The 14,053-nt window shown below is 34.7% G+C and overlaps 1 protein-coding gene across 5 annotated transcripts in view; it reads right to left on the reverse strand.

Moving 5' to 3' along the window:
- Window positions 1-14,053, reverse strand: part of LOC136037651 (alpha-methylacyl-CoA racemase-like) — a 48,493-nt gene that overhangs the window by 6,065 nt on the left and 28,375 nt on the right. For all 5 annotated transcript variants that reach the window (XM_065720366.1, XM_065720370.1, XM_065720365.1 and 2 more), the window contains one exon: window positions 5,543-5,766. In XM_065720366.1, the coding sequence (XP_065576438.1) occupies window positions 5,543-5,766 (224 nt within the window). The remainder of the gene's footprint in view (window positions 1-5,542; window positions 5,767-14,053) is intronic.

Raw genomic sequence — 14,053 nt, forward strand, 5'->3', positions numbered from 1 at the left:
ATTACGTCCCGTGAATACAACTTTGAAAGCAGTAGCTTTCATTTAGACTGACCTGAACATTGATATGTATTTACGATAACAAAATTTAAGGAAATTAAAAAAGGACGTAAAATTGAATCTCAGCATTGAAATTTCCAACATCGAAAACCCTCAAACGAAAATAAAATAACTTGAGCCCCTTTCAGTAACAAAAGAGATTGCACAACAGAAAAAAAGTTTTCTACAAAATCATTTAAAGCCAAAGTTATGCTTACATTTATATATTTAAATTAATTATCCTTAGTTCTTACTATTTGCACGTAAGCAAAAGCATAAGAATTACTTGTTATGGACAACTAAAAAAACGCACAAAAACACTACATTTTCTGTTTGTAATATATATCAAAATTAAGTATATATCTGTGTGTGTGTGTTTAGCAGTATATCCCTAAAAGCCGTAACAAATACATTTTGATGGTTTATCTAAAAGACAAAGAAACAACATTTAATCTTAAGAAGTGACGTTATTACCACTGACTTTAATCACATAACATGATCAGTAACTATTTACCACTATTTACTCGAAACGACACTGTTCTTTTCGAAACGGAATATGAGAGATCAAAATTCTCTGTGATAACGGTTGTGTGGTATAAATTTATCTGTTGTTACGAGAAAGAAAAAAAAAGCCAAATGTAAATAATAAGCATTTTTACCCGAAACATAGAAATGTTTGAATTTATTTTATTTTCTAAAAACGAAAATATGAAACTAGTCTTTTTTCATCACTTTAATCTAAAAAGTCACCCTGACATTTGTAGTATTTTAATAATGTGTAACTCATCATATGTTAGTTACCTATCGCTAATGCTTATATCTAAGTGTTTCTCATAAGCTCGACTTAAAAGCATAAAAGTAACGCAATAATTCAAGAAAAACTGTTATTTCCGGCATCATTTCTGTGTTAACCCTCGAAAATGGTATTCTAAAATGGTATTCTTAAAATGGTCTTCTAAAATAAGTTCCTGCATACGCACGTGATACACATGCAAGTCCAACTACGTATTTTATGACAGCAGTATCGATAAAACTTGATTCAACAAGATGTTTCCGGCTCCACCTATGAACCAAAAGGAGATAATAGATAGATAGATAGATAGTTTATTTTAGCCCACCATCAGAACAACAACATTGACGGAGTATAAAGGAAAAAAAGGAAAAAGAAAAAGGCGGAAAACAATACTTCAAGATTAAACGATTAGATTACATTCACTACATACGTTCATAGCTCATATATGACGTGCAACGGCAGGAAATCATAAAGGTACTCAAGGGCACCTTTTCTAGCATTAGTTTCCTGTTCTGCCACAGCTTCACGGGATCTGGAATTTGATACTTATTGAAAAGAAAGGAGTTTCTCTCGAATAGCGGTATGCGAATCAAAAACTTCAAATATCTACAAAACGCGGACCTAACTTTTAGTCTCTCTGTTTCTGTGAACCATTCCCAAAGCAGGGAAAGGTAAAGGACATGTGGTAATGCAACTGCTCTGTACATCCTCGCCAAAATTTGTCGAATGTAAGAATACTTCAGCGGGGCTAGTTTAGCATAGCTCACTCGCAGGTTAGACACAAGGGTATCAAGGCAAAGAGTTCTTGTAGTTTTCTTATCTCGGCCGTACAGAAGACCTAAATATTTGAGCGAAGAAGAAGGTGCGATAATAGCACCATCTACGGATAGAGTTGGTGCTGGTGCCTCTTGTTTCGCAGAGCTGAAAACCAGAAATTCAGTTTTCTGACCATTAACTTGTAGATCAATAGCGCTATCACCAGATACAAGCTCATCTAAATTATCCTGCAGTACGTCAATGCGCTAAATAATATCGGACTTAGGACGGAACCTTGTCGAAGTCCTCATCGAAGTCTTTAGTTTAACTGGCTCACTGAGTTTTTGAAGCCCAAGTTTCACTCTTATATTGCTATTAGAGTATCAAAATGATAACATAGCTACTATGGGCGTTCACAACGGCATCTAGCAAGGTGTGGAACACTGCAGACTGGATTACTGAATCAAATGCAGCGGAAATGTCAACACTACATATATGCACGGATAACTCAAGTGAATATGTATCTACTGATATCAAAATTCCATCTTTAGAGTTTCGGTTACTATTGGGCCGAGTCACTCCTTATTTACAGGTCGTTACCACGAACTGATTGATGAGTATTTGCTATGTAGAATCAAAGATATTCAGTTTAGCCTGAATGATTGCGTTGAGTATTGGATAAAAACCACAATTTTAAATGAATTAAAGCTGCCAATAATGATGAAAGGAAATATTATACTCTGCCTAATATAAATATAATGTGTGCCATTGTAAATTAATAATGTCAGAGTTTCATTGTTTTTTTTTTAGGTTGACATATAGCCTAGGGCTATATATGGACTATCAGGGGAGACGGGAATAGTCACAAACGGTTACTGACCATAAAAAAAGAGCATAAAATTATCCTCCTTCTGGAACATGGCTCCTTCTAAAGAGCTGCTATTCTGCACCTTTACCGGTATTTTTAATCTTATATTGCAATGCTGTTCCAGGGGAACTGTCGCCAGTCGTACTGACTGGTTCCCCCATACATTTGCCACATATATATTGCTAAGATTACAAGGATAAGATCAAGCAATTGATCGCAGGGGGAATCTTGCTATAAAAGAGTTGAGAAAACACTTTTTCAATTCATCTACACCTAGTGTCCGTAAAAAAAAAAAAATTCTAGTTGCAGGGAGAATTCAAAAAATACTGGAAGTTTAAAGCTGTCTGAAAGTACAGGAAAAATACAGTTTTGACCCAGCATTTGAGCAATGAAAATGTTTATAGCACCAAAATATTCAAAAAAGTTTGCTTAATAGCATATCCAAAATCACTCAAAATCGCTCGTGCACAAATACCCCACATCCGGGAAAAGATGGAGAAAATCTCGGATTCTAATTTATAAAATATTTTCTCGATTGAAAGATCTTTCCTATTAACTAAATGGCATCCAAAATGGAATATTCCATCCATTACTATCCCATTTCCACCCTAAGCCAGGTCAGGGGTGAAAACACCCTTTTTTACTATTGGCCTACTATTGAGTTGAACGGTTTTTGACGGCAATTTCGCACCCCTGAAATCGAGTTCGAACTGACATTGGGTCTCTCTATTACCCTCGACCTGACTTGAGAGGTGTGGGGACATTACTTACAACGGTATTTTTGGCTGGAAGTTTTTGCTTTTTTTCAGGGCTAAAAAGTGCAAATCTGAACAGAATATTTTCTTCAAATTCCGTTTAAGGTCTGTGTTGACTTTTCCTATTGTTTTTTCACCCCACTCTCACCCTATAGTACTGGGAGATGTGACGAGACATCAGAAGATTGCTTGACAAAGCAATTCGGATTTGACAAGTTCAGTTATTATTGTAAAAGAAACATGAAAAGTAGAAAATGAAGGGAAAATGAGCAAACAGAAACACTTCAATCACAACTTCATTTTCGATTACTATGACTCTGAAACAATCAGAGCTTCATTTTGAATAAAAAGCTACTGAATAAAACACAAAATTTGGCTTAATCATTTTGGTCATCGAGATAACAATAATTCAAAAAATATTGAGGCAGCTTGTTCCATGGCACTGGCAACAAGCAATAGTGCAGAAAAAGTTACTCCTTTTGCAAGTCATCGAAGGCTATCGCATTCTCCTTTACTGTTGCCGTAAATCAGTTTGAGAATGCTTTCAGGATCAGGGGATATATAAGTCATAATGCGTATTTGACCGTTTGATGAAAGTTTTAAGCCCCAGTCTTCAGGTATTAGAGCTGCCGCTGGACGCAAACATGTCATCAACTGAGAATAAACACGCACTTAGTGGCACTTTGTAGCAACAGACGTACGCGGTAAGCGTTCGGGGTGGATAAGACTAGCCGCACTAGGTACTTTTTTTATGAGAAGACAGTGTGGGATTTCAGGTAGGAAAAGTAAGTCTTTCTTTTAGAAATACTCCTCAAACACAAGGGATGTTAAATTCGAATGAAAAGTGTTTTTGAAGTTGAGACTTTACCGTAAAGAACGAGGGTTGAGGATGGGGCAACCCCCTCATAAATGAAAGAATTTCTGTTTGTTTTAAGTGTTAATGTTGCTTCTTACTTTCAATCAAAAAGCTTTTTTTAATGTAATCACTAACAAGTTCTAAAACTAGGTAACTGCTTTAAAAAATGAAACTGAATCACCTTTATATCTCCTTGAAAATGAGCTCTTATCTGAGTCTGTCTTCCAACATCACCTACGCGCGTTCTATTCGGGATGGAATACGTTTAACTATTTTAGAGATTGACTGTTAGCATCAAGTATAGTAATCTTAGTCCATTGTCTACTTTTCAGATGACGCTAGATGGCGCAGTCTATATTTGTGCGGGGGTTAAAGTTAAGGTAGCGGTCACTAATTGCTGAATTTAAATTAGGGATGAGGGGAAATTTTTGAAGGGGCGAAGGGCTCTTGAAGAAACTAGATTCTGAATAAAAGTGAAGAATCATCAGTTCAGATTCAATTTTGAATCTGAACTGATTCTTTGAATTTTGAATCTGGATGAAATTTCAATCAAATGGAGGTCGGATTAAAACATACCTAAAAAGCTATTTCTACCCCTTTTGAGCTCGCTTAGGGTGCAAATGAGGTACTACATAAGGAAATTTTCAATTCTGTTTACATTTTCTGTCCCCCTGGATTGTAATTAAAACGAAACCACCTTTCAATCCAGAATGGTGCAGAAATTTAAATTCTAAATTTCTTCCCTTTTCCCTAAAGAAGGAGAATTTCTAAAGAGGTGATTTCAAACAATTTCGAGCATATTATATTAAGCAAAGTTCCTGAACGTTTTGGTGCCACAAACATTTCCGTAGCTCAAATGCCAAGTTTTGGCCTTTTTTCGTAGATTTACCGGACTATAAAGTAATTGAACAAATACTAATCAAAAAACGAAAAAAAAAAACAGGAAAAATATTTTGCATCCTTTCTTTAAAATGTAGCATGTAATATACGTGCAAATGATTCTTTCAAAAACTAAATGGATCAGGTCTGTGAAAAACAAAGAGGAAATTAAAACGCTTTTTGTTATTTGATGTTGTGTTTGAGTACACCAAATGCTTTAAGAAGCTTTAGTCGCCTTATAAACGTTGCGGCATCTAAAAAAATTATTAGCCGCTCCACAACCAGACATTTTGACCAAAACTTTGTGATTAGTCCTTGTTTTCAGAGAGGTGCAACGCGAAAAATTGATCGATCGAAATGCTACTACTAAGAACTTACTGCAGCACCAAACCACCTGAGGTCAACATGGCTTTCCCTCGCTCCTCCTCCATCACAATCTATTCAAAGCCCCCTAAAAGCAAGAAAAATGAATTTAATCGATATAGCATTTAAGACTACCCAAAGTAAAGATATCCTTATGGAGGCTTATTGCATCCAATAGCCTCAATATCCTTGTTGAGGCTCAATTAATAACCTATGAGCTGAAAAAAATGTATTACCATTAAAAAGTTGTGTCCACTCATCCTGATTTTTTGTTTTAAATATGTTTGCGAGTTCTCTTCGCCGGACTTCCGGAGACTCTGAAAATTGAGGCCAGTCATTTGGATTCAAATCAAGTTTCTCAAGAAATAATTTATAAAACTGCCCTTCAATAGCACCAACAGACATGAACTTATTGTCTTTAGTCTCATATACTCCGTAGAAATGAGTTCCCCCATCAAACCTGTAAATGTAAATGATATTTTAAAGATGAAAAAGAAAAAATAATGTTAAGAGAACTAACATAAGCTCATTAAGATTAATAAAAGATCTAAACCCAAACAGGCCAGTCATAACAAAACAAAGAGAGAGAAAGCCTCAAGAAGAAGAAGAACAAAACACATGGGACTATGGCAAGTAGAAGGAACGGACAAAGTTACAGACGAATATTCCGCCTGTATAAAGCATAACATAAATATTACATAAGTTCATTAAGATTAATAAAAGATCTAAAGCCAAAGAGGCCAGTCATAACAAAACAAAGAGAGAGAAAGCCCCAAGAAGAAGAACAAAACACATGGGACTACGGCAAGTAGAAGGAACAGACAAAGTTACAGACGAATATTTAGCGCTGAAGGCGTCTTCAGCGCTAAATTTGGAAGAAGCTAAAAGAACTAAATCTAAAATTCATGTTAAAATAAATGAATTCTAATACTAGAAACAATAAAGAAAATAAACAAACCAATATATATTAAAAATTAATACTACTGCAATTCAACACCAAAAAGTATTTCCATAAACAATTAGGAGTAATTTCAGTGAACACACATTAGAAAATGGATACGAAATTAATTATTTAAATAACTTCGAAGACCACACTGCCTTTCCATGACGAAATTATACCAGTTAAAAATAGGGATGAAACCTTTTAATCGATAGTGAACAGATATAAAATTTTTAATTAGATATTTCGAACACATGTACAGTGTTCATCATCAACAGTAAAACTGTTACTGTTGATGATGAACACTGTATTTTTGTTCGAAATATTCAATTAAAAATTTTATATCTGTTCACTATCGATTAAAAGGTTTCATCCCTATTTTGAACAGTTATACTTTCGAAATTAATTATTCGTTGTGAAATAATCTTTTTTGTTGACAATCAATGCTACAATTTCTTCTTGATTTGTATTTTAATCCCCTCGTGATTTTGCAAGACCATATTACTATTATTAACTACAGTTCATTTTCAAGAATATTGGCATAAATTAAGACAATATTTAATTTACCGTGTCTCTATAGAAAGATTAGCAAAAATATTTTCTTTTACTTCATTGGCTTCTCTAGCCGGTTGTGTTAAGCCCCTATCGTTAGAAATGGCTATGGCCCCCTCAAATTGTACGTGATGATCAAAATGTTTTCTGGCTAAATGGTGGTTCAAAATATTTTCTGGCAAAGCTGCTTTCCAAATTTTAAAGCCTTTTCGATTGAATTACAATGCTCAGTAGACAGTTCCACAAACTATTGGTAGGTTCGGCCAATTAAAATTTTCCACACGAACAAAGAATGCTATGAACACTTAAATAGTGTTTATGAAGGGAATGCAAGAAAAATGCTATTAAAACCAGTAAATCCCTAAATTACTACGAGTCCGATCCTTTCCAGAAATAAGAAAGCTAATCAATGGTACAACCATTTGTCTTATTCTTTTCGGGAAGACTGTAGTACTTCGTTTATTTTGTTATTATGTCTATTGTAGTACTGTGTCTATTTTCCCTTATTTCATTTACGAATTTAATTGGATAACCATTACAAAATAAAATGTCTCTTAAATACAATCATTCTGAATCAGAATACTTCAGGGAATAAATTCTAAAAACCCTGTCAACTAATGAAAGAACAACACTTCTTTTCATTAAGACCATGAGACACGAATGAAAATTTAGATAACAATCGTTATATGTAGGTTTTCTGTATATAGAAACAAGCAAACGGTTGTCTTTTTTAATTGACAAAATATGAAGAGATGGCAGCTTATTATTTACTTGAAATTCAACTTTTTTTTATCAAAGCTATTTAAATGACCAAGAAAAACGTTTAAGGTTTCAAATCCGTGCTTCTAAATTCTAACGACGTCCTCCATGAGCTTATCCGCAAAAAAATTTGCGTTTACTGAAAACAAAGCACGTTTGAAATAATTTCCACCTTTCTTGCTTACATAAATAGAAATTATCAAAACCTTAAGAAAGAATTGTCAGTATTTGCCAATTTAACTGACAGTAAATGGTCATTTGTTTTTTGTTTTTGTTTTTTTTTCAGAAAAGCGCAAATTGCATTCTGGTCTTGAGAAGGCCCTACGATTATCAGCCCTACACATGTTAATTTTTTCTTGTTTTGAGTTTGATTCGGCTATTTATTGTAATTTCTGTTCATTTTGAGTTTCTTTTATTCATTGATAGTGACTTGTGGTAGTTTTACCCTTGGAAGATTATTTGACTCTATTTGTTTATTCTTAGATTAATGGAGCTCTTTACTTTTCTTTGAAAAACTTCTCTTGTGGTCTGTCAATAGAGGACTAAGAGGAAGTCTCCTCGGTAAACCAAACATCTATTTGTAAAACACTCCTTTAAAACAGAAATAAAAGGAGTAGGGTAAGTGGACAGCGCAATAACGCTGCCTAAGTAAACAGTGATGTGGGCACAATGTATTATTATTATAATTATTATTTTTTTCGTTTGTTTTAGACCAGGGCACTTCGCATGAAAGATCTTCGATATGTTCGTCTGAAGGTCTTCGTATGAAAGATCTTCTAAAACTTCAAAAAGGGCTCATTCGATTGGAAATCGAAAGGGCTGGTGCCCTTTTTAATAGTCCAAAGTGATAGGAGGGGAATTAACCCCCCTCCCATGCCCACCATTTCCCCAACCACATCCAATCACAATTTTAAGACAGCCATTTTGTCCAACACAGTAGAAAAGTCCAGAAATTATGTTTTTAGGGACGAAAACCCCCTCCAAGCCCTCAGGAAAAGGGTTGTAAGTTATGCCCTGGGGCATGAGGTCTTATAGAAAAGGAGGTCACGTAAATTTCTGAAGGGGCTCACTGGATTGGTAATCAGAAATTCTATTGCCCTTCTTAAGATTCAAAGTGATCGGAGGGTCGATATCCCCCGACAACTCGTATTTTCGCGAAATGCACGTGGTAGAAATTTTGAGATGGCCATTTGTTGTCATAGAAACTTCGAAAAATTATCATTCAATGAAAACTGAAAGGGCTAATACGCTATACTCGAAAGTGATTGTAGGGCAACAAGCGCCCCCCCCCCATGCCCGTCAATTCCCAAAACGCTATCTAATAAAAATTTGAGATAGCCATTTTGTTCAGCGTACTTGAAAGGTCTGAAAATTACATCTTGAGGATGACAACCCCCTACAGTCATCAGCGCAAGGAGTTTAAGTTATGCCCCAGGGGCATTTAAGGTTTTTATGGAAAGGGTGGTCGTAAAAACTCCGAGAGGACTCATTTGATTGGAAGTCAGATGTTCAAGTGCCTTTTTATGAGAAAAAGAGACCAGAGGGCAGCCATCCTCTTCCCCTACGTCGTACTTTCCACAAATACATCTGATCGAAAATTTGAGATAACCATTTGTCCAAAAATAGTCCAAAAATTATATAATAAAACCTTTGGGGTTGACAGAATCCCCTAGAGTGTGGGGGTAAGGGTTGTAAGTTATGCCCCAGGGACATGTAAGGTTTTTATGGAACGGGTGGTCGTGTTAACTTTAGAAGAGGCTCTTTTGATTGGAAATGTATAATTCTAGTTTCTTTTTATGAGCCAAAGATGATGGAGAGCAACTAGCCCCCCCCCCCTCCTTCCTGACATCCCTTTTTCCCGAAACGCATTCAATAGAAATTATGAGACAGCCATTTTGTCACCAATAGCCAAAAAATCATATAACAATGCCTTTAGGGTGAACATAATCCCCAAAAGCCGATGGGCAAGGGTTGTAAGTTATGCTCCGGGGCACATAAGGTTCTTATGGAACGGGTGGTCACATAAACTTTGGATTAGATGGAGCTCATTTGATTGGAAGTCGGAAGTATAAGCACCTTTTTTAAGAGTCAAAAATGAATGGAGGGTAATCCCCTCCAATCTATCGTTCCCCAACATATCCGATCGAAATTTTAAAAGAGGTGTTTTGTACAACCTTGTTGAAAGGTCGAGTAATTATGTCTTTGGGGATGTCAACCTCCCCACAGTCCTCAGGACAAGGGCTGAAAGTTAGGCAATTCGTTCATTGATTACACCTACTACATGTTATTGAGAAAGGTATGTATATTTGAACTTTACTTTCCAAGAGGACGAAAGGCATTCAGGTAAGCCTTTCAGAGAATGTTGAGGGGAGAGTTGAACTAAAACAAAACAAGCTACGTGTAAAAGGATTGCTAAGGGGTGTAACACAGGAATAACTGAGTATATTAATTTGGAAATTTCAGGAAGGGATATGATCAAAAAGGCAATATTTGCATGCTACCAATACTACTACAACTACCACTCCAACTACTACCAGACTACTCCATTTACAGTATTGATAGGAAATTTTAACTAATTCAAAAGACAACATGTGCATGCAAATTGTCAAAATGACGTATCCAAAGAATTTATTGGGCATTAAGTTGAAACTTTCAGAAAATGCTTAAAGGGGAGGATCATCTCACCAAACGGCAATATGTGCACACTATTACTAATACTGCTGTCACTGCTACATTTACCACTGCTACCACTACTACTTCTATTGCAATTAATTGCAAGGTAAAAAGTATTGAGACAAAAATTTCAAAAGCATAAGCAATATAACTGCTGCTAGTAGCACTACCGCTATTCAATACTATTACTAGTAATGTCAATATATAATACTGTGACTACTATTATAACTATGCCTAAGGGTACGAAGGGTATATTTCTAAGGAATTTTAAGGGGGGAGGTAAACTTCTGTATGCAGGTTGTCAAAAGGGTGTAATAGCAGTATCTTATCAATATCCTTCAGCGTGTGAAGTTGAAACTAACTGGGCTTGTTGTGAGGGATGTTGAACTAACCAAAAGAAAATATTTGCATCCTAATGCTACTACTTATACTCATACTGCAACTACTGACGTTACTACTACTACTGCTGCTAAAGCTTAAGCTACTAAAATTAATTCTACTGCTACCACTTCTACTGCTGCTATTAAAAATAAGCAGCCTATATTAAGGAAAAAAATTAGAATATATGGAAATGGTATGGAAGTAATTCGGAACGCACTATGCACACACAGATTATCAAGCGGACGCATCAGAAACGCTTCAGGAATGGTTGACGGTATTAAGCTGAAACTTGCAGCGTATGTTGAAGAGGATATTGAAGAAACCAAAGGCGTTATGCACAGACTGTTACTAATCCTGCTACTACTATTGTTACTGTATAAGCTAAGGGTATTAAGGTGAAACTTTCAAGGAATATTTAGAAGGATGTTAAACTAAATTAAAACAAACTATAAGCATGTAGACTTTCAAAAAGGTGACAAACCAATATCTGAAGAACAACTTATATTTTTATGCTAGACTTTTAAGGGTAAGTTGTGGGGGATTTTTAGCTAACCAAAAAGCACTATGTGTATACTTTTAATACTACCATTACAGTTACAGTAACTAATGACGCTAAGGGTATTGAGGTGAAAATTTTAGACATCGTTTAGGAGGAGTTTCAATTAAATGGAAATACTACATGCATACAGGTTTTCAAAAGGGCAGACAAGCAATATCATAGGCAGTACCCCTCTAAGCACATTCATTTTCCAAACAGATCCAGTCAAAATGTTGAGACAGCCATTTTGCACAGCAGAGTACAACAGTGCGACAGCTAAGTCTTTAGGGATATTGGGCATGTTAACCCCCCAACAATTATGCAATTGACGTATTATGCTTTAAAGCGAAATGTTGCTTTAAACTAAATCAAAGGCATTGTATTTTTGGTTGCCAATAATACACCTTAGCAATATATCGAGAACGACTGGGGGCATTGAGTTGAAGCTTTTGGGGCTACTACTTTTACTACTTCTACTCTTACAACTTGAATAAATAAAACAGTGTAAGTGTATCCAGGTTGTCAAAGTGCATAAATAGAATCTTTGGGGAATAATATTAAATTTCTTTTTTGAGTCAACTTCAGGAGTTATAAAATTAAATTAAAAACTACTGTTTTTAATCAAACTTTTTAGGATTAAAAAATGTTGAAAATTTTTTCCAGCATACAAATAGCAACCCAAACCATGTAGTCTTTTCGAAAAAAACTGAAAAGATATAAAACATTTTTTTTCTATGAAAAGAATATGTAGATAAAAAATGAACAGAAAGAGATTTAAACATTTTTTCCACAAAACAGGTTTTTCAAAGAAAAGTAAATAGCTCCGTTAAGCCAAATATGAGCAGAAATTAAGTCAAATAATATTCCAAGCGTATATCTACCACAAATCACTATCAATAAGTAAATGAAACTCAAAACAAACAGAAATTACAATAAATAGCCCAGCCAAACTCAAAACGAGCAAAAAATAGCATACGTAAGGCAGACAACCCCCATGCTGGGTCAAGGCCAGAACATAATTAGCGCTTTATTGAAAAAAGAATACATTTGAAATGTGTTCACTTTTTTACTTTCATAAACAAAATTATTAAAACTTTAAGGAATAAATATCAGTATATGTCAATTAAACTGACAATATACGGTCATTTTTTTTTTCAAAAAAGCGCAAATTCTAGAGGCGCAAAGCCGCCTGTTTCTATATTTGGAAAATATTTGTAGCAATTTAGGGAGAGGCGTTTATAGAATTCCTTTTTCTTGTGGAAAATTTGCATTGGCCGAACCGACCAATAGTTTGTGGAACAGTTTATTAAGCCTCTTAGTTCAACCGATAAGGCTCTAAAATTTACATAAACTATTGAAAATTTAGTTCCAGCTTTGGCGGAGCAAATTTTTTACAACTCTGATCATAACGTACAATTTGAGGAGGCTAAAATTATTTCTCACGATAGAGACTTAACGCAATAGGCTAGGAAAGCCATTGAAATAAAAAAAAAAAATAATAATAATAATCTTTCTTTAAACAGAGATATGGGAAATTTAAATACTGACTTAATTTATGACATTGTTCTTAAAAATTAACCCGTAGTTAATAATGATAACAATGGCTTGCAAAATCACCAGGAAACCCAAGTAAATAGAAGACCAGGAAGAATTGCGGCATTGGATGGCAACAAAAAGATAATTTCACAGCAAAATAACTAATTTCATATTTATTCATAATTTTTTGTCCCGGTGCTATGGTTTTCACTAAAGTCACTGGTAACTGTTTATGGAAATACTCTGGTGTTCAATCACAGTAGTATTAATTGCATATAAAGGTACCCGTTTGTTCCTTATTTTTTTCAGTTTTTATTCATTTTAATTTTACATATTATTTTAGATTTTATTTTTAGTTCTAGTACTTACTTACTTCCATATTTAGAACTGAAGACACCCTGTTTTATACAGACGAAATGTTCGTTGTTTAGTTTGTCGTTTCCATCTACTGGCCGTTATATCGTTTATTTTGCTCTTTATCTTGGAATTTTTTACTCTTTGATTTTTGAAAATAATGTTTTCGAAAAAACACACAAATAAACTTTTATTCCAACCAATAAAAATAAAAATATAAGACAAATTATCAGCAACAGGCATAGGGGGTGAGCAAGAGAAAAAGAGAGAGAGAAAGAAAGGGGAATTTAATTGTCAAGATTACTGGGACAAGATCAAGTAATTGCGTGACACATAGAATCTTGCAAAAAATGTTGCAAAAACACCTTTCCAATTTGTTATCTATACTAAGTGCCCTTGAAAAATTTTAAGTGCAGGAAGATTCAAAATGTCTTTGAAAGTTTAAAGTCGTCTAAAGTAGCTAAAAAAAAACACTAAGTAAATAAAAGTCTATCAAAACACACATAAAAGCGTACACGAGTGTCCAGTAACAAGGAAGAACAGCCACTAAAAGAACAAAGCAGCCACAAAAGAGCCAAGGGTGGGCAAAGTCACGATTGGTAAGTACCAATTTAGAACAAATAAACGTAAAGCAAGTGATGGAAATACAAAGAATCTACAAAAACGAAAGCTCAGTTGAGAAAAAAAGTAATAACTACAGTATACTATCAATTCTAACTCAACAGAGATATACTACCAGGTATTGCGGGTTTCTACCTTTGAGGCAATGGTGATGGTAAAGGCTGTGAAGTCGGTTATGATTTTTTTATCTTCTTTTAAAAAAATTCAATTTAAGCAAAATATGGACTAAGATATCAATACTTTCCACAGGAGACGTACTCGTTAATATTGTACAAGTACCAGCACCTAGATAAAATCAAAGTCGAATACTTTTTAGAAATTGTGAAATATTTAAAATAATGTTCATTATTATATACAAATTGGTTTGTGTATCCTGATTTACACCCAACCACA

Source organism: Artemia franciscana, chromosome 17, assembly GCF_032884065.1.
Source record: "Artemia franciscana chromosome 17, ASM3288406v1, whole genome shotgun sequence".
Lineage (NCBI taxonomy): Eukaryota > Metazoa > Arthropoda > Branchiopoda > Anostraca > Artemiidae > Artemia > Artemia franciscana.